We start from the raw sequence: 22972 nt of genomic DNA, 5'->3' as shown, positions 1-22972 counted from the left end.
CTGGGACCTATACTATACTCCCCATGTAACTACTGTATAACACTGGGACCTATACTATACTATATTCCCCATGTAACTACTGTATAACACACTGGGGCCTATACTATACTCCCCATGTAACTACTGTATAACACTGGGACCTATACTATACTCCCCATGTAACTACTGTATAACACTGGGACCTATACTATACTCCCAATGTAACTACTGTATAACACTGGGACCTATACTATACTATACTCCCCATGTATCTACTGTATAACACACTGGGACCTATACTATACTGCCCATGTAACTACTGTATAACACTGGGACCTATACTATACTATACTCCCCATGTATCTACTGTATAACACACTGGGACCTATACTATACTGCCCATGTAACTACTGTATAACACTGGGACCTATACAATACTCCCCATGTAACTACTGTATAACACTGGGACCTATACTATACTATACTCCCCATGTAACTACTGTATAACACACTGGGGCCTATACTATACTATACTCCCCATGTAACTACTGTATAACACACTGGGACCTATACTATACTATACTCCCCATGTAACTACTGTATAACACACTGGGGCCTATACTATACTATACTCCCCATGTAACTACTGTATAACACACTGGGGCCTATACTATACTATACTCCCCATGTAACTACTGTATAACACACTGGGACCTATACTATACTATATTCCCCATGTAACTACTGTATAACACACTGGGGCCTATACTATACTCCCCATGTAACTACTGTATAACACTGGGACCTATACTATACTCCCCATGTAACTACTGTATAACACTGGGACCTATACTATACTCCCAATGTAACTACTGTATAACACTGGGACCTATACTATACTATACTCCCCATGTATCTACTGTATAACACACTGGGACCTATACTATACTGCCCATGTAACTACTGTATAACACTGGGACCTATACTATACTCCCCATGTAACTACTGTATAACACTGGGACCTATACTATACTCCCCATGTAACTACTGTATAACACACTGGGATCTATACTATACTATACTCCCCATGTAACTACTGTATAACACACTGGGGCCTATACTATACTATACTCCCCATGTAACTACTGTATAACACTGGGACCTATACTATACTCCCCTTGTAACTACTGTATAACACTGGGACCTATACTATACTATACTATACTCCCCATGTAACTACTGTATAACATGGGGACCTATACTATACTATACTCCCCGTGTAACTACTGTATAACACTGGGACCTATACTGTACACCCCATGTAACTACTGTACAACACTGGGACCTATACTATACTATACTCCCCATGTAACTACTGTATAACACACTGGGACCTATACTATACTCCCCATGTAACTACTGTATAACACACTGGGACCTATACTATACTATACTCCCAATGTAACTACTGTATAACACTGGGACCTATACTATACTCCCCATGTAACTACTGTATAACACTGGGACCTATACTATACTATACTCCCCATGTAACTACTGTATAACACACTGGGGCCTATACTATACTACCCATGTAACTACTGTATAACACTGGGACCTATACTATACTATACTCCCCATGTATCTACTGTATAACACACTGGGACCTATACTATACTGCCCATGTAACTACTGTATAACACTGGGACCTATACTATACTCCCCATGTAACTACTGTATAACACTGGGACCTATACTATACTATACTCCCCATGTAACTACTGTATAACACACTGGGATCTATACTATACTATACTCCCCATGTAACTACTGTATAACACTGGGACCTATACTATACTCCCAATGTAACTACTGTATAACACTGGGACCTATACTATACTCCCCATGTATCTACTGTATAACACACTGGGACCTATACTATACTGCCCATGTAACTACTGTATAACACTGGGACCTATACTATACTCCCCATGTAACTACTGTATAACACTGGGACCTATACTATACTATACTCCCCATGTATCTACTGTATAACACACTGGGACCTATACTATACTGCCCATGTAACTACTGTATAACACTGGGACCTATACTATACTATACTCCCCATGTAACTACTGTATAACACACTGGGATCTATACTATACTATACTCCCCATGTAACTACTGTATAACACACTGGGGCCTATACTATACTATACTCCCCATGTAACTACTGTATAACACACGGGGACCTATACTATACTCCCCATGTAACTACTGTATAACACTGGGACCTATACTATACTCCCCTTGTAACTACTGTATAACACTGGGACCTATACTATACTATACTATACTCCCCATGTAACTACTGTATAACATGGGGACCTATACTATACTATACTCCCCGTGTAACTACTGTATAACACTGGGACCTATACTGTACACCCCATGTAACTACTGTACAACACAGGGACCTATACTATACTATACTCCCCATGTAACTACTGTATAACACACTGGGACCTATACTATACTCCCCATGGAACTACTGTATAACACACTGGGACCTATACTATACTATATTCCCCATGTAACTACTGTATAACACACTGGGGCCTATAATATACTCCCCATGTAACTACTGTATAACACTGGGACCTATACTATACTCCCCATGTAACTACTGTATAACACTGGGACCTATACTATACTCCCAATGTAACTACTGTATAACACTGGGACCTATACTATACTATACTCCCCATGTATCTACTGTATAACACACTGGGACCTATACTATACTGCCCATGTAACTACTGTATAACACTGGGACCTATACTATACTCCCCATGTAACTACTGTATAACACTGGGACCTATACTATACTATACTCCCCATGTAACTACTGTATAACACACTGGGACCTATACTATACTATATTCCCCATGTAACTACTGTATAACACACTGGGGCCTATACTATACTCCCCATGTAACTACTGTATAACACTGGGACCTATACTATACTCCCCATGTAACTACTGTATAACACTGGGACCTATACTATACTCCCCATGTAACTACTGTATAACACTGGGACCTATACTATACTCCCAATGTAACTACTGTATAACACTGGGACCTATACTATACTATACTCCCCATGTATCTACTGTATAACACACTGGGACCTATACTATACTGCCCATGTAACTACTGTATAACACTGGGACCTATACTATACTCCCCATGTAACTACTGTATAACACTGGGACCTATACTATACTATACTCCCCATGTAACTACTGTATAACACACTGGGATCTATACTATACTATACTCCCCATGTAACTACTGTATAAGACTGGGACCTATACTATACTCCCAATGTAACTACTGTATAACACTGGGACCTATACTATACTATACTATACTCCCCATGTATCTACTGTATAACACACTGGGACCTATACTATACTGCCCATGTAACTACTGTATAACACTGGGACCTATACTATACTCCCCATGTAACTACTGTATAACACTGGGACCTATACTATACTATACTCCCCATGTATCTACTGTATAACACACTGGGACCTATACTATACTGCCCATGTAACTACTGTATAACACTGGGACCTATACTATACTCCCCATGTAACTACTGTATAACACTGGGACCTATACTATACTATACTCCCCATGTAACTACTGTATAACACACTGGGATCTATACTATACTATACTCCCCATGTAACTACTGTATAACACACTGGGGGCTATACTATACTATACTCCCCATGTAACTACTGTATAACACACTGGGACCTATACTATACTATATTCCCCATGTAACTACTGTATAACACACGGGGACCTATACTATACTCCCCATGTAACTACTGTATAACACTGGGACCTATACTATACTCCCCTTGTAACTACTGTATAACACTGGGACCTATACTATACTATACTATACTCCCCATGTAACTACTGTATAACATGGGGACCTATACTATACTATACTCCCCGTGTAACTACTGTATAACACTGGGACCTATACTGTACACCCCATGTAACTACTGTACAAAACTGGGACCTATACTATACTATACTCCCCATGTAACTACTGTATAACACACTGGGACCTATACTATACTCCCCATGTAACTACTGTATAACACACTGGGACGTATACTATACTATACTCCCAATGTAACTACTGTATAACACTGGGACCTATACTATACTCCCCATGTAACTACTGTATAACACTGGGACCTATACTATACTATACTCCCCATGTAACTACTGTATAACACACTGGGGCCTATACTATACTACCCATGTAACTACTGTATAACACACTGGGACCTATACTATACTATATTCCCCATGTAACTACTGTATAACACACTGGGGCCTATACTATACTCCCCATGTAACTACTGTATAACACTGGGACCTATAGTATACTCCCAATGTAACTACTGTATAACACTGGGACCTATACTATACTATACTCCCCATGTATCTACTGTATAACACACGGGGACCTATACTATACTCCCCATGTAACTACTGTATAAGACTGGGACCTATACTATACTCCCCGTGTAACTACTGTATAACACTGGGACCTATACTATACTATACTATACTCCCTATGTAACTACTGTATAACACGGGGACCTATACTATACTATACTCCCCATGTAACTACTGTATAACACTGGGACCTATACTATACTCCCCATGTAACTACTGTATAACACTGGGACCTATACTATACTCCCCATGTAACTACTGTATAACACTGGGACCTATACTGTACACCCCATGTAACTACTGTATAACACTCTGACCTATACTATACTATACTCCCCATGTAACTACTGTATAACACTGGGACCTATACTATACTCCCCATGTAACTACTGTATAATACTGGGACCTATACTATACTCCCCATGTAACTACTGTATAACACATTGGGGCCTATACTATACTCCCCATGTAACTACTGTATAACACACTGGGACCTATACTATACTATACTCCCCATGTAACTACTGTATAACACACTGGGGCCTATACTATACTATACTATACTCCCCATGTAACTACTGTATAACACACGGGGACCTATACTATACTATACTCCTCATGTAACTACTGTATAACACGGGGACGTATACTATACTCCCCATGTAACTACTGTATAACACTGGGACATATACTATACTCCCCATGTAACTACTGTATAACACTGGGACCTATACTATACTATACTATACTCCCCATGTAACTACTGTATAACACACTGGGACCTATACTATACTCCCCATGTAACTACTGTATAACACACTGGGACCTATACTATACTATATTCCCCATGTAACTACTGTATAACACACTGGGGCCTATACTATACTCCCCATGTAACTACTGTATAACACTGGGACCTATACTATACTCCCCATGTAACTACTGTATAACACTGGGACCTATACTATACTCCCAATGTAACTACTGTATAACACTGGGACCTATACTATACTATACTCCACATGTATCTACTGTATAACACACTGGGACCTATACTATACTGCCCATGTAACTACTGTATAACACTGTGACCTATACTATACTCCCCATGTAACTACTGTATAACACTGGGACCTATACTATACTATACTATACTCCCCATGTAGCTACTGTATAACACACTGGGGCCTATACTATACTCCCCATGTAACTACTGTATAACACACTAGGACCTATACTATACTATACTCCCCATGTATCTACTGTATAACACACTGGGACCTATACTATACTATATTCCCCATGTAACTACTGTATAACACACTGGGGCCTATACTATACTCCCCATGTAACTACTGTATAATACTGGGACCTATACTATACTCCCCATGTAACTACTGTATAACACTGGGACCTATACTATACTCCCAATGTAACTACTGTATAACACTGGGACCTATACTATACTCCCCATGTAACTACTGTATAACACTGGGACCTATACTGTACACCCCATGTAACTACTGTATAACACTCTGACCTATACTATACTATACTCCCCATGTAACTACTGTATAACACACTGTGACCTATACTATACTCCCCATGTAACTACTGTATAACACTGGGACCTATACTATACTCCCCATGTAACTACTGTATAATACTGGGACCTATACTATACTCCCCATGTAACTACTGTATAACACATTGGGGCCTATACTATACTCCCCATGTAACTACTGTATAACACACTGGGACCTATACTATACTATACTCCCCATGTAACTACTGTATAACACACTGGGGCCTATACTATACTATACTATACTCCCCATGTAACTACTGTATAACACACGGGGACCTATACTATACTATACTCCTCATGTAACTACTGTATAACACGGGGACGTATACTATACTCCCCATGTAACTACTGTATAACACTGGGACATATACTATACTCCCCATGTAACTACTGTATAACACTGGGACCTATACTATACTATACTATACTCCCCATGTAACTACTGTATAACACACTGGGACCTATACTATACTCCCCATGTAACTACTGTATAACACACTGGGACCTATACTATACTATATTCCCCATGTAACTACTGTATAACACACTGGGGCCTATACTATACTCCCCATGTAACTACTGTATAACACTGGGACCTATACTATACTCCCCATGTAACTACTGTATAACACTGGGACCTATACTATACTCCCAATGTAACTACTGTATAACACTGGGACCTATACTATACTATACTCCACATGTATCTACTGTATAACACACTGGGACCTATACTATACTGCCCATGTAACTACTGTATAACACTGTGACCTATACTATACTCCCCATGTAACTACTGTATAACACTGGGACCTATACTATACTATACTATACTCCCCATGTAGCTACTGTATAACACACTGGGGCCTATACTATACTCCCCATGTAACTACTGTATAACACACTAGGACCTATACTATACTATACTCCCCATGTATCTACTGTATAACACACTGGGACCTATACTATACTATATTCCCCATGTAACTACTGTATAACACACTGGGGCCTATACTATACTCCCCATGTAACTACTGTATAATACTGGGACCTATACTATACTCCCCATGTAACTACTGTATAACACTGGGACCTATACTATACTCCCAATGTAACTACTGTATAACACTGGGACCTATACTATACTATACTCCCCATGTAACTACTGTATAACACACTGGGACCTATACTATACTATACTCCCCATGTATCTACTGTATAACACACTGGGACCTATACTATACTGCCCATGTAACTACTGTATAACACTGGGACCTTTACTATACTACCCATGTAACTACTGTATAACACACTGGGGCCTATACTATACTCCCCATGTAACTACTGTATAACACACTGGGACCTATATACTATACAGCCCATGTAACTACTGTACACAATATTCATATCCACAGTGACTCATTTATCAACCTGAGAAAATGCACATAATATGGGAGAACTAGGCTACATGGGTAGCAACATAACGATGGCCATTATGGCCAAACAGTTCTATTTTTCCTTCATCAGACCAGAGGACATTTCTCCAAAATAGTACGATCTTTGTCCTCTGGTCTGATGAAGCAAAAATAGAACTGTTTGGCCATGATGGCCATCGTTATGTTCAGAGGAAAAAGGGGAGGCTTGCAAACCGAAGCACACCATCCCAACTGTGAAGCATGGGGGTGGCAGCATCATTTTGTGGGGGTGCTTTGCTGTAGGAGGGACTGGTGCACTTCACAGAATAGATGGCATCATGAGGTATGAAAATTATGTGGATATATTGAAGCAACATCTCAAGACAGCAGTCAGGAAGTTAAAGCTTGGTCGCAAATGGGTCTTCCAAATGGACAATGACCCCAAGCATACTTCCAAAGTTGTGTCAAAAGTCAACAAAGTTGTGTCAGACAACAAAGTCAAGTGATAGAAGAATTTGTATGTTTAAGATAATGACTAAAGTATTCCACCCTCAAACCATATAATTGTATGAAATGTGTTACAGTCATAATCCAATAATGTGTTGACTAGACCATTGTGTTACTATTTCACAATATGAGCAGGGTATAGTTGAGACATTCAAGAACATCTGAACTGTCGACTTGTGATAACGGTGAAACTAATAACTGGAAAGAGAACTCTCCACCCTAGGGAGGAAAAAAACTGTTAGAAATGGCTAGGCTTGCGAAGATGATGAAACATGTTGCAGAAGTGTGATAAACAATGTGTGTGAACTTTGGAAAAATACAGCCCACCTGAAGAGAGGTGTAGTTTCTACTGATGTGAGTTCATTTGTGTGTGTGTGTGTGCTATAAAAGACTGGCTCTGCATTTGAGGGGCAGAGCGCTCTCTGAATAAAGTATTGATCTATTGCAGGCTGAGGGTGTCTATTTCTTTGAACTGGAGATTTACAACCTTCAGGAATTAGACAGAGATATATAAGTGTTCAGTTAGAACATTGAGAATTTCTTATGACATCAAGGTATTGGAGTGCCCATCACAAAGCCCTGACCTCAATCCTTGTAACGGAATTCCTCTTCTTCAGAGGAGGAGTAGCAAAGATCAGACCAATGTGCAGCGTGGTAAGTGTCCATAATGATATATTTAATAAATCAACTGAACAAAATAACAAAAGTACAAACAAACAACCGAAACAGTCCTGTATGATACTAACACAGGATACAACCACCCACAAAACACAATAGAAAACAGGCTACCTAAATATGGCTCCCAATCAGAGACAACGACTGACACCTGCCTCTGATTGAGAACCATACTAGGCCAAACACATAGAAATATAACAACAGAACAAAACATAGAAAAACAACATAGAATTCCCACCCCAACTCACGCCCTGACCAACTAAAATAAAGACATAAAAATGGAACAAGTGTAACGAACTTCGTCTGTTGTTTGAAGAGAGTCAGACTGAAATGCAGCGTGTAGGTTACTCATGACTTTTAATGAAGATAATGCGGTAATTGAAATAACTGAAAATACAAAAACAACAAACGAGTGAAACTAATTACAGCCTATCTGGTGACTAACACAGAGACAGGTACAATCACCCACGAAATACAACGCGCACTCAGGCTACCTAAATACGGTTCCCAATCCGAGACAACGAGAATCAGCTGACTCCAATTAGGAATCGCCTCAGGCAGCCAAGCCTAACTAGACACACCCCTAATAATACACACTCCCAATTAATACAAACCCCAATACGAAATACAACATATAAACCCATGTCACACCCTGGCCTACCCAAACATATAACAAAACCACAAGATACAATGACCAAGGCGTGACAGAACCCCCCCCTAAGGTGCGGACTCCGGGACGCACCTCAAGAGCATAGGGAGGGTCCGGGTGGGCGTCTGTCCATGGTGGCGGTTCTGGCTCGGGACGTGGACCCCACTCCATAAATGTCCTAGTTCCTCCGTTTCGCGTCCTAGGATAATCCACCTTCTCCGCCGACCATGGCCTAATAGTCCTCACCCTGATCCCCACATAACTGAGGGGCAGCTCGGGACAGAGGGGCAGCTCGGGACAGAGGGGCAGCTCGGGACAGAGGGGCAGCTCGGGACAGAGGGGCAGCTCGGGACAGAGGGGCAACTCAGGACAGAGGGGCAACTCAGGACAGAGGGGCAACTCAGGACAGAGGGGCAACTCAGGACAGAGGGGCAACTCAGGACAGAGGGGCAGCTCAGGACAGAGGGGCAACTCAGGACAGAGGGGCAACTCAGGACAGAGGGGCAACTCAGGACAGAGGGGCAACTCAGGACAGAGGGGCATCTCAGGATAGAGGGGCATCTCAGGATAGAGGGGCATCTCAGGACAGCAGGGCAGCTCAGGACAGAGGGGCATCTCAGGACAGAGGAGCAGCCCGGGACCGAAGCAGCCCGGTACTGAGGGGAAGCACGGTACTGAGAGGGAGCCCAGTACAGAGAGGAAGCCTAGTACTGAAATGAAGCTCAGTACTGAGAGGAAGCTCAGGCAGGTAGTAGGCTCCGGCAAATCCTGGCTGGCTGGACCTGGATGATTCAGGTTGTCTGGCCGATCTAGAAGATCTTGGCAGACTGGCACTTCTGGCGGATCCTGGCAGACTGGCACTTCTGGCGGATCCTGGCAGACTGGTGACGCTGGGCCGACTGGTGGTGCTGGGCAGACAGGAGACTCCGGCAGCGCAGGAGAGGAGAAAGGCTCTGACTGCGCTGAACAGGCGGGAGACTCCAACAGTGCAGGAGAGGAGAAAAGCTCTGGCTGCGCTGAACCTGCGAGGCGCACTGGGCCGACTGGTAGCACTGGTGGCGCTGGACAGACAGGAGACTCCGGCAGCGCAGGAGAGGAGAAAGGCTCTGGCTGCGCTGAACAGGCTGGAGACTCCGATAGCACAGGAGGGGAGAAAAGCACTGGCTGTGCTGAACAGGCGATGCGCACTGGACGCGCTGGGCCGACTGGGAGCACTGGTGGCGCTGGACAGACAGGAGACTCCGGCAGCGCAGGAGAGGAGAAAGGCTCTGGCTGCGCTAAACAGGCGGGAGACTCCGATAGCGCAGGAGAAGAGAACAGCTCTGGTTGCGCTAAACAAGCGGGAGACTCCGGCAGCGCAGGAGGGGAGAAAAGCACTGGCTGCGCTGAACAGGCGAGGCGCACTGGAGGCCTGGTGCGTGGTGCTGGAACTGGTGGTACTGGCGCGAGGACACGCACAGGAAGCCTGGTGCGGGAGCTGCTACCGGAGGACTGGTGTGTGGAGGTGGCACAGGATGGGCTAGACCGTGAAGACGTACTGGAGATCTTGAGAGCAGTGTAGGCACAGGACGTGCAAGGCTAGGGATGTGCACAGGAGGCCTGGTGCGTGAGGCTGGCACCAACTTCACCAGCTGACTAACACGCACCTCAGGTTGAGTATAGAGCGCTAACTCAGGTGCTATTAAATCCCCGACACGATCCGTCGGACGAATATTATATCTATAGCACCAAGCTAGCAACTCCCTCATTACTCTCCACTCCACTTTCCCCATTAACTCCTTCACAGTCTCTGCTTCGCTCACCTCTAACACTGGCTCTGGTTCAGGTCTCCTCCTTGGCTCCTCACGATGAACAAGGAGAGTTGGCTCAGGTTTATCTCCTGACTCAGCCATACTCTTCCTAAGCCCCCCCCCAATAAATTTTTTGGGGTGACTTTCCGGTTTCCAACCGCGTCGCCGTGCTGCCTCCTCATACATGCGCCTCTCCGCTTTAGCTGCTTCTATTTCCTCCTTGGGACGGCGATATTCTCCCGGCTGCGCCGTCTAATTCCTCCTCCCATGTCCAAATCTCCAAATGATGCAGTCTCTCCCATTGCAACTGCTCTTCACGATTAACAGGGAGAGTAGGCTCAGGTCTGTTTCCTGACTCAGCCACTCTCTCTCTGCCCTTTCCCGTTACCTTCGGTTTTCGCTCTGTATAGCAATGCTTTCCTTCTCGATTCCATACGTGTATAGCCCTCTTCGCATTGCTGTAGGGAATCCCAGGCGGGCTCCTGCACTCGCTCTGGGTCGGCCGCCCACCTGTCGATTTCTTCCCACGTTGTATAATCCCTGCTTCTGCCGTCCATAACGTCCTCCTTTAGATCCTGCCAGTTCACACGCTGCTCGGTCTGTGAATGATGGTGGGTGATTCTGAACTTAGTCTGTTGTTTGAAGAGAGTCAGACCGAAATGCAGCGTGTAGGTTACTCATGACTTTTAATGAAGATAATGCGGTACATGAAATAACTGAAAATACAAAAACAACAAACGAGTGAAACTAATTACAGCCTATCTGGTGACTAACACAAAGACAGGTACAATCACCCACGAAATACAACGCGCACTCAGGCTACCTAAATACGGTTCCCAATCCGAGACAACGAGAATCAGCTGACTCCAATTAGGAATCGCCTCAGGCAGCCAAGCCTAACTAGACACACCCCTAATAATACACACTCCCAATTAATACAAACCCCAATACGAAATACAACATATAAACCCATGTCACACCCTGGCCTACCCAAACATATAACAAAACCACAAGATACAATGACCAAGGCGTGACAACAAGGTCAGAACGTGACAATCCTACAGAAAATTTGTGGGCAGAACTGAAAAAGTGCAAGCAAGGAGGCTTACAATCGAAACTCAATTACACCAGCTCTGTCAGGAGGAATGGGCCAAAATTCACCCAACTTATTGTGGGAAGCTTGTGGAAGGCTACCCAAAACATTCGACCCAAGTTAAACAATTTAAATGCAATGCTACCAAATACTAATTGAGTGTTTGTAAACTTCTGACCCACTGGGAATGTGATGAAAGAAATAAAAGCTGAAATAAATCATTCTCTCTACTATTATTCTGACATTTCACATTCTTAAAGTGGTGATCCTAACTGACCTAAAACAGGGACTTTTTACCCTGATTAAATGTCAGGAATTGTGAAAAACTGAGTTTAAATGTATTTGGCTAATGTGTATGTAAACCTCCGACTTCAACTGTAAGTGAACTCTGGCCAATGAATCAATGATATTTATTGATCAATAAACTGCCAAGGAGAACAGAGCAGCTGTAGCAGTACTTCTGTCCTCTTCCATGCTGAAATTGAATAGCCTATCATAGGGTATTCACCAAGACCTGTTGCACAGAATCCTGCCTGGCAACAGATGACATCGATGTTGGTAGACTTTTATGGAATGTAGTTGCTATAAGGGATGTAATTAACTTTTTATCATAACATGTTGGGACCTACAGTATACTCCCCATGTAATGACTGCACACACGATTCCACTATTCATATCCACAGTGACTCGTTTATCAAGCTGAGACAATGAACATAATATGGGAGAAATAGGCTACTTCAGATGTTATGGCAAATTTATCACATTAATTAAAAGCTTCCTTTGATGGCACATTGTGTTTGTAATGTTTGATTTGTACAGTGAACTCCTACACTAAGGTGGACATTTACAGAATGGTGCCAACCATAAGCAACTGGGCGAACACATCCGACTGGTTTGTGACATGTACTGTACTTGTGTTTCAGGAAACACTTTGTTTTACGCTTGACAGGACGATAAGGACTTGACTTACTCCTTCAATCGTTGGTTATGAGGTTATGTTATTTGACCCTTTTGCGTGCTAAAATACTTGACTAAACCTCTTCAAGTCACAAAGTTGTCAAGTCCCAATTTATTTAACGTGTATTTCACAAGTCTCAACAGACTACAGAGAAAATACAAATCCAGGTTTGTATGACTGGCACTGGGAAACAACTGGTCGATTCTCATATACCAGCGTTCCCCAACTGGTGGGTCTTTTTTGGACATAAAATACTTGAAAAACACCAGCAAATCAGCTCCAAGTGATTCTAATTTGGGAAATCTGTTCCAAAGTATTCCCACGCATAAATATAGATACACTGAGGGTACAAAAATCTAGGAACACCTTCCTAATATTGAGTTGCAAGAAAAAAAGACATATATTCATCGGGGAATGGACTCTACAAGATGTCGAAAGCGTTCCACAAGGATGCTGGCCCATATTGACTCCAATGCTTCCCACAGTTGTGTCAAGTTTCCTGGATGTCCTTTGGGTGGTGGACCTACTTGATACAAGCGGGATACAAGAACAACCCAGCGGCATTGCAGTTGACACAAACAGGTGTGACACAAACAGGTGTGACACAAACAGGTGTGACACAAACAGGTGTGCCTTGCACCTACTATCATACCCCATTCAAAGGCAACTAAATATTTTGTCTTGCCCATTCACCCTATGAATGGCACATACACAATCCATGTCTCAATTGTTTTAAGGCTTAAAAATGATTCTTTAACCTGTCTCCTCCCCTTCATCTACACTGGATCGACACTGATCCACACTGAAGTGGATTTAACACATGGCCTCAATAAGTGATCATAGCTTTCACCTGGCCAGTCTGTCGTGGAAAGAGCAGGCGTTATGATGTTTTCTGAACTCAGTGTATGTGGTCTGAAATTATTATGTTATAGTCAAATATACAGTATGTCTGGTCAATTTGCAGTTTAAAAATGATTTGTAATTATGTTCCGGCCCCCTTAAGAAAAATCTAGTCATATACTGTACATTCAACTCAGACTGGTAACAGATGCAACAAATTGTGCCAAATGTTTTTTTAAAACCTTTTTTCTCCCCAGTTTCATGATATCCAATTGGTAGTTACAGTCTTGTCCCATCACTGCAACTCCCGTACGGACTCAGGAGAGGTGAAGATTGAGAGCTGTGCGTCCTCCAAAACACAACCAAGCCACATTGCCTGCTTAACCCAGATGCCAGCCGCACCAATGTCTCAGAGAAAACCCTACATCTGGCAACTCTGTCAGCACCCAGCCCGCGACAGGACTCGCTAGAGCGCGATGGGACAAGACCAAACCCTCCCCTAACCCGGATGACGCTGGACCAATTGTGCACGGCCTGATGGGTTTCCCGGTCACGGCCAGCTGCGACAGAGCCTGAACTTGAACCAGGATCTCTAGTGGCACAGCCAGCACTGCGATGTAGATGCAGTACCTTAGACCACTGCACCACTCGAGAGGCCCGTGACAATTTACTTGACATAAACATTGTTAGGCATGTAAGATCTCCAGGTTAAACAAGAGGCCAGAGTATACAGTTTGAAAACCGTCTTTATTTGGAGCAGTGTTGGGATCAGTTGAGAGAGAACACAGTGTGTCTGTGTGGGTGTGGAAACTGATCTGGGATCAGAACATGCCTTTCCTGTAGCGGTGGATCAGCTCTGAAACGTCTTCTTTACACACCTTTATCCAGCCGTCCTCCTGCATGTGGTACACTGGACAAACACACAGACAGTTACACACACATGCATTTAAAAATACATACATTAATTTAAAGCTATTGTTTACATTTGATTTTCCTTTGGCTTCAGCATATAATAAATGGTTATGAGATAAGATTATAATTGAACATTTAGTTCTAACCTCATTACATGGGATTCACACCTGGAATTTACACAACAAACACCTATCTTATGATTCACATGGTCACACAAGAAATTACTAAGTCAAGTCAAATCAAATCAAAATAGTCACAGGTTTAGAACAAGGTCACTCACGGTTGACCACTCCTCCGGAGTAGGCGTCTCTGTGTGTGGCGTGGGTGATACCGCGGCGGCCCAGCTCGTACGCCTCCTCTACCGTCATGTCCTCACGGTAGCCGCTGTCAATCACTCCGTACGCATAGCTGCTACCACAACCAGTAGAGAACATACGACCAGAGAGACGTGTGGCGTTATCATCCACGTAGTACAAACCAGGGCCCTGGACAGCAAGACACAAATCAATTGAAACTCATCAACAGACGTGACAATTGAAGGCACTCAAACATGTTGGGTATAATAAGGATGAAAACGGAGGCCTTCTAATACACATGCAGGCTCGCACACACACACACACACACACACACACACACACACACACACACACACACACACACACACACACACACACACACACACACACACACACACACACACACACACACACACACACACACACACACACACACACACATACCACTCTTCACTCCCACCCACCCTGTACCTTATTGTCCCAGCCAATGATCATGCTGCCCATGGAGAGGCCCATGCCCCTGTAGCCCAGCATCATGTTACACAGCAGCTTAGAGGCTGCAGACACTGAGATCCTCTGTTTGTTCCTCAGTTTGTACAGCCTGAGACACAAAGAGATGGAGGGTCAGTCACTGTATGAGACAAGGCGGTCAAGAGTGCTAACACACTGGTTTACCTCCCGATACATTTTAACACCCCAGATACCTAAAGGGTCAAGGCATTAATATGGCTTAGAAAGCAGACCAAGAAGACTAAGATAGGGAGAGGGCGAGTCTAGATCAGCATTATGGACAAAACCCTAATTAGATGGTAACCACAAAGTCACTGGTTGATACTGATATGGTTGTAAGGTCATTACTTTATGTCTCGTGCATTTGTTGTGAGTGTAAGGAAATTGATTGGTAAATGTTCTCTTCGTCCAACCCATGCCTATAAACCTGACTTACACAGACAGGCATTGATGACTGTGATATTAACACCGTGTAACTGTATAGCGGGACTCAATCCCACAGAGACAAGCTCCAACAGACCTGCACTCCTTAGCCAGCAGTCTCTCCCAGTACTGGCAGTCAGCAGCACTGCCGGACATGGTCCCCAGCAGGTAAGGGTTGATCTCTATCACCTTGTTAGCCTCCTTTGACGCTGCAGGTTAAAGACAAATACACGGCAACAGGGTTAGAGAATGGTTGCTTTATGTTTGGTTATAGATGTCGGGGGAACTGAGATGCATTCTGCATCTGGCGGTGTCGGATGTGTCTACGACTGCTTCTGGAACAGAACTCTAAATGGACCAACTCAAGGCTAATCACATCAACCTTCCAAGGTAAATCACATCAAAATGGATGAGCTTACAAACACCCCTTGTAGATTTGGTTTAGTACTCACAATACAGTGGGCAGTTATAGAAGTAACAGTAGTATTTAATAGATCCTTTATAGCTTAGATGGTAGAGCATGGTGGTTTTAACGCCAGGGTAGTGGGTTCTATTCCCGGGACCACCCATATGTAAAATGTATGCACGCATGACTGTAAATCACTTTGCATAAAACTGTCTGCTAAATGTCATATATGAAGTATATATGCTATTACTGGTGTATTACTGTGTATAGGTGTTGTCGGATGAACACAAGAGATTAAAGCTAATTTTCTTAAATTATAAATCTGAACCACATGCACTCAAGACTCCGCAGGGCTGATGGGGTGAAGTGGTTTTGGTTTTCAAGGAAAGCTAAACCTTATGGAATATGACGTTTACCAATGTAGCTGCCAGCTGAGGCCCTCGAGTCCACAGCCACAATGACACCATGGCGGAATGTAAAAGCCAGGGTAGTAGTACCATGGTTCAGATCTATGGACACACCACCTTCACGGCTGCATGACTTGAGGAACCCTGAGGGCTAGAGAGAAGGAGAGCAATATAGGAGGGGAACTGAGAAATAGATTGATCCAACCGTTTAAAAATGAGTGAGACAGCAGCTTTAGTCAGCATCTTTTCTGGAGCGTGCGTGCACATGTATGGTTGTGCGTGGCGTGCGTAAAACTGTGTTTGAGGTGAGTTGTGCTTCTCCATTGAACCATGCGTAATTCTATAGTTCACTTCACACATGAATAGTTCACTTCACATAAGCATCGCAGAAGAAACAGAAACTACGTGCAAATTGAAAGAAGCTTAAAATTGATTTTGGCACATACCCAAGATCACGGTCTCCTTTAACAAACTAATACGAAGACTAATTGATGCATTGATATTCCATTTTTTTTAAATGGCATGAAATACAATTTCCAATATTTCTTATTAAAAATGAATAGGATACTCACATCCACTCCAACGGGAACAGAAAACTTCTGATTCGGTCGGTCGATAAAATGCCCTACTCCTGTTCCAATAATCTGCCCACGAAGTTCCGAGTGGGATTTATAACCACTTACATCGAAAAGGGCCATACTGATTCAATCAAATATACGAATGTAGGCTCACATATAACAATATAGGCTCTCTCTTCATTAAATTTTAAAGCAAAAATACAGCCTTACTTCGCTCGGTTGCATCAAGGAAATGTCTTTCCTTACAATGCACACGAAACCGAAAGGGTTTTTAAGGTAACTTCTCATTCGTGATCGTAAAAGTTACCAACACAGCATCTATAGGCTAATGTGTATTTGACAATAGCCCAGCCTAGCCAAGCCTATAGTCATACTAATAAACAAGTGTTCATAGTCTTGGAAGTTTTGCCATAATATATCACAACAATATACAGTAAATTGAGTGTAAATGTATCACCCATTTGGCCAATCGCTGAGCATTATTTGTGGCATCGTCGTCAGTAAATATGGAGACTTACCTGTTAGGAGGTTTCATGTGGTTAACATTATGGTGTATTACGTTTCACAATTTGAAACATTTAAAATATCGAAATCCCCTGGAAGGTAGTAGCAGGTATATTCTTCATTGGTGAACCATGGCAAGCTGATTAAAAACACACCAAAATGAAGATGATGTGAGAACTGTGCTAAAAGGGAAAGCTAAAAGTGAGGAGGGAAAACTCAAAACACATTTTCATGAAAAATAATGTAGACGTTTTATTCAATCAATCACTTTCCAATATTTCACCCACTAGCTTAGGTATTTTATACCTGTTCAAAATGTATCGCTGCCTACAGTTCATTCAACTAAGATCTTTATGTCACAAGGTTTTTATGGCTTTTCATTGTAGTGTCATCTTGTAGTCAAGTCTTGTCATTATTAGGTGTCTTTTATTCATTTCTTTTATGTCCGAATATTGTGATTAGCCTCTGTGTGACTGTCTCCAGCCTCTCTTTGTCGTTTCTGAGTGGTCAGGTTCAGGCGGTATCCATCCGCTGGACTGTCTCCTGCACTACCTCCAGGGACTATTTTCTCTGTCAAAATATATGTTGTACCTGGACCATACTTGTATCTCTTCTGCCTGAATGAGAGAGGGTGAGAGAGAGAGTGGGAATGAGAGAAAAGAGAGAGAAATGAAACACTGTTTTCTAGACTAATACTTGAAGCAGAATCTGAGGATGGTGACATCATTTACCTCTTGTCTTTGTACTCTGACTCCTGGTACGACCTGATGTAGTCCACCCCTGTTTAGTGATGACACAGATATCTATGTTGTTTCCTGAGCCCAGGTCACTCATGATGCCAGAGTGAATGGCATCCCGGACCAGTTCCTTAGCCTCCTCCATCTAGTAGGTCACAGGAATGGGGAGTGAATGAAGGACTGGGATGGGGGAGGTAGGACTGCAATACATCCAGATTAATGTAAACAAATCTCATGCATTCTTTATGGTGAGTCCAATGACTTAACTCTTGAGACTTGAACTCTGTCGACGCGATAGCATATGAACTAAATGTATGACAATTTCTAGCCTGCCTAAGGAAAAGTCACAAACCTCCATATTAGGTTTGAACCTGTCCTCCAGAATCCCCAAAGCAGCCAAATCACCAGACCCTACACAAAACACAATTCAAAGTAAAACACAAATATGAATCAACTAAATGTAATCATTTATAGATTATTCATGACTAGTTGATTAATCAACTAATAATGGCCCAAACAATAACAGTATATGGGTGTATGCTTATGTATGCTTGACACAGTAGCAGTCCCTCACCCATTGCAAGGTATGGCACATTGTCTATGCTCCCATAGGGCCCCACTGTGTAGAGGTGATTGCCGTTGCAGTCCACCCCTCCTAGGATTAGACTGGCCCCTATCTGGCCCCGGTACCTATGAGAGAATTATCAGATAGATTATTAACAAACAAGAATTTCTATTTTGAATCAAATTTATCTGATATGAAAGGCTGTTACATTGGAGCGCCTATAGAGTTGGTTGAGGTGAGTTTTTTCAACAGACAGTCATGTTTAAATGGGCAATCTGCGATTGCTACATCAATTTTTGGACTTTTAAATGAATGATATATACCCATTGATTATTGAAGAGTGTAACTTATAAATGCCTCATGGGCTTATTAGTTCAACTGTCGTACCCCTATCAGAACCCAAAATAGAAGTAATTGTAAACAAACACTGGAATAGCCTCAAAACATGGGCCTAGATTCAGTCAGTTCAGCTTTAACCAGCGATAACCGACAACAGCATAGCATAGCTTTTGTTTAGGCAATGTCGGAGGTGTAACTGCGTTGGAGCGGTCAAACCCAGAAGTGGTTTGCCGGCGTTATACCTATTATCGCCGACATTATACCTATCTCCGACATTATACCTATCTCCGACATTATACCTATCTCCGACATTATACCTATCTCCGACATTATACCTATCTCCGACATTATACCTATCTCCGACATTATACCTATCTCCGACATTATACCTATCTCCGACATTATACCTATCTCCGACATTATACCTATCTCCGACATTATACCTATCTCCGACATTATACCTATCTCCGACATTATACCTATCGCCAGCATTATACCTATCTCCGACATTATACCTATCTCCGACATTATACCTATCGCCAGCATTATACCCATCTCCGACATTATACCTATCGCCGGCATTATACCTATCGCCGGCATTATACCTATCTCCGACATTATACCTATCTCCGGCATTATACCTATCTCCGACATTATACCTATCTCCGACATTATACCTATCTCCGACATTATACCTATCGCCGACATTATACCTATCGCCGGCATTGCCATAGGATGCACAGAGTCGCAGTAGAAATTCCATGCAGCCGTGTTACAGGTTCAAACATCGGAATGTGTGACGTAATCTACACCTCGATTAGGCTGATAGAAATCCTCATTATTTAGTTGAATGATTTCCAATTTGAGCGTCATTAGTTCTACAGAGCCTACACTTTCTCGTTCTGAACTTGTAACGCAAATGGCGTGGCTTTGTGACAATAAGCACACGAGCAGCCGCTCACCGAATCGTCAGCTCCAGCGCAGTTAAACCTCTGACATCGCCTGAATAAAAACAGCGAAATGTGATTGTTGGTTATCGCAGGTTAACACTGATCTGATTGAATCTAGGCCATGGTAAAAAATATTATAACAACTCACCTCGCAGATGGTCAGTCCTTTCATCCATTGCTTTGTGGATTAATTAATTAATTAACCACCGCTGTAATGGAGAGTGGTAAAGATACACACACGCGCACACACACACCTGAATAGCATGTCCTGCAGTATGTTTACTGCCATCACGACACGTGGGTTCCTGCCGCTGTTCATAGAAAAGATGGTGAGGTTGGAGGAGAGCAGGTCGGTCGTCTTCTCTGTATCCGCTGCAGTTCCTGCACCACAGCAGCTGAGAGAGGGAGTAGACAGGAGAGAGGGGACAGGAGAACAATGGATGTGCGGGCATGGATATCTCAAATAAAAGGGACAGCCTCCATTTTTATCACTACTCTCCCACTTCTCTTCACTTCTCTCTTACACACATGACATTCAATTCCATTCTAAACATAAGTCACACATTGACTATCCCTTAAAACAGGTGTAGGCCTACTCACTATATATTGGGGGAGATGTAGTGGATCTTGGCGCACATCTTATCAGCCACCACTTCACCGGAGGTGGCCCGTGTGTCTGCTCCCAGTACCACTCCCTCCTGCACAAACAAGGCCCCAAAGAACATTCCATTTAATACCCAATTGATTTCAATACATTTTGTCCATCATTATTGTCTTTTTTAAGTCACATATAGACAGGCAAGGATGATGATAAGGTACAGGGAACAAACATGTAAACACAACATGCAACAATTTCAAAGATTGTACTGAGTTACAGTTCATATAAGGAAACCAGTCCATTTAAATAAATTCATTAGGCCCTAATCTATGGATTGCACATGACTGGGAATATAGATATGCATCTGTTGGTCACAGATACCTTAAAGAAAAAGGAGGGGCATGCATCAGAAAACCAGTCAGTATCTGTTGTGACAATAATTTGCCTCATGCAAATTTGCCTCATGCAGCGTCTCCTTCACATAGAGTTGATCAGGCTGTTGATTGTGGCCTGTGTAAGGTTGCCCACTCTTTGTCAATGCCTGTGCGAAGTTGCTGGATATTGGCGGGAACTGGAACATGCTGTGGTACACGTCGATCCAGAGCATCCCAAACATGCTCAATGGGTGACATGTCTGTGAGTATGCAGGCCATGGAAGAACTGGGACATTTTCAGCTTCCAGGAATTGTGTACAGACCCTTGCGACATGGGGCTGTGCATTGTCATGCTGAAACATGAGGTGATGGCAGTGGATGAATGGCACGACAATGTGCCTCAGGATCTCATCACGGTATCTTTGTGCATTCAAATTTTCATCGATAAAATGTAATTGTGTTCGTTGTCCGTAGCTTATGCCTGTCCATACCATAACCCCACCACCACGGGGCACTCTGTTCACAACGTTGACATCAGCAAATCGCTCCCCCACACATCGCCATACGCATTATTTACCATCTGCCCGGTACAGTTGAAACCGGGATTCATCTGTGAAAAGCACACTTCTCCAGTGTGCCAATAGCCATCAAAGGTGAGCATTTGCCCACTGAAGTCAGTTATGAAGCCAAACTGCAGTCAGGTCAAGACCCTGGTGAGGACGACGAGCACACAGATGAGCTTCCCTGAGATGGCTTCTGACAGTTTGTGGAGAAATTCTTTGGTTGTATAAACCCACAGTTTCATCAGCTGTCAGGGTTGACTGGTCTTAGACAATCCCGCAGGTGAAGAAGCCGGATGTGGAGGTCCTGGGCTGTCGTCGTTACAAGTGGTCTGCAGTTGTGAGGCCATTTGGATGTACTGACAAACTCTAAAATGATATTGGAGGTGGCTTATGGTAGAGAAATTAATTTTTAATTATCTGGCAACAGCTCTGGTGGACATTCCTGCAGTCAGCATGCCAATTGCACGCTCCCTCAAAACTTGAGACCTCTGTGGCATTGTGTTGTGTGACAAAACTGCACATTTTAGAGTGGCCTTTTCTTGTCCCCAACATAAGGTGCACCTACATTTACATTTAAGTCATTTAGCAGACGCTCTTATCCAGAGCGACTTACAAATTGGTGCATTCACCTTATGACATCCAGTGGAACAGCCACTTTACAATAGTGCATCTACATATTTTAAGGGGGAGGGGGTGAGAAGGATTACTTTATCCTATCCTAGGTATTCCTTAAAGAGGTGGGGTTTCAGGTGTCTCC

General features: G+C 43.1%; 1 protein-coding gene and 1 pseudogene across 1 annotated transcript; both read right to left on the bottom strand.

Moving 5' to 3' along the window:
* Window positions 1-14781: 14781 nt before the first annotated feature.
* LOC124018411 (proteasome subunit beta type-8-like) lies at window positions 14782-18003 on the bottom strand. The gene is made up of 6 exons (XM_046333724.1): window positions 17580-18003; window positions 17017-17158; window positions 16292-16403; window positions 15733-15862; window positions 15246-15450; window positions 14782-14963 (listed from the first exon to the last, which is right to left on the bottom strand). Exons 1-6 carry the CDS (start codon window positions 17703-17705, stop codon window positions 14875-14877), a joined length of 804 nt encoding a protein of 267 aa, XP_046189680.1. The 5' UTR covers window positions 17706-18003; the 3' UTR covers window positions 14782-14874.
* Window positions 18004-18315: 312 nt separating this feature from the next.
* Window positions 18316-21441, bottom strand: LOC124018413 (annotated as a pseudogene).
* Window positions 21442-22972: the final 1531 nt, after the last annotated feature.

This window comes from Oncorhynchus gorbuscha, unplaced genomic scaffold (assembly GCF_021184085.1).
Source record: "Oncorhynchus gorbuscha isolate QuinsamMale2020 ecotype Even-year unplaced genomic scaffold, OgorEven_v1.0 Un_scaffold_5005, whole genome shotgun sequence".
Lineage (NCBI taxonomy): Eukaryota > Metazoa > Chordata > Actinopteri > Salmoniformes > Salmonidae > Oncorhynchus > Oncorhynchus gorbuscha.
Note: the sequence above shows the minus strand (reverse complement) of the source record. Positions and strands in the feature narration are given on the sequence as shown.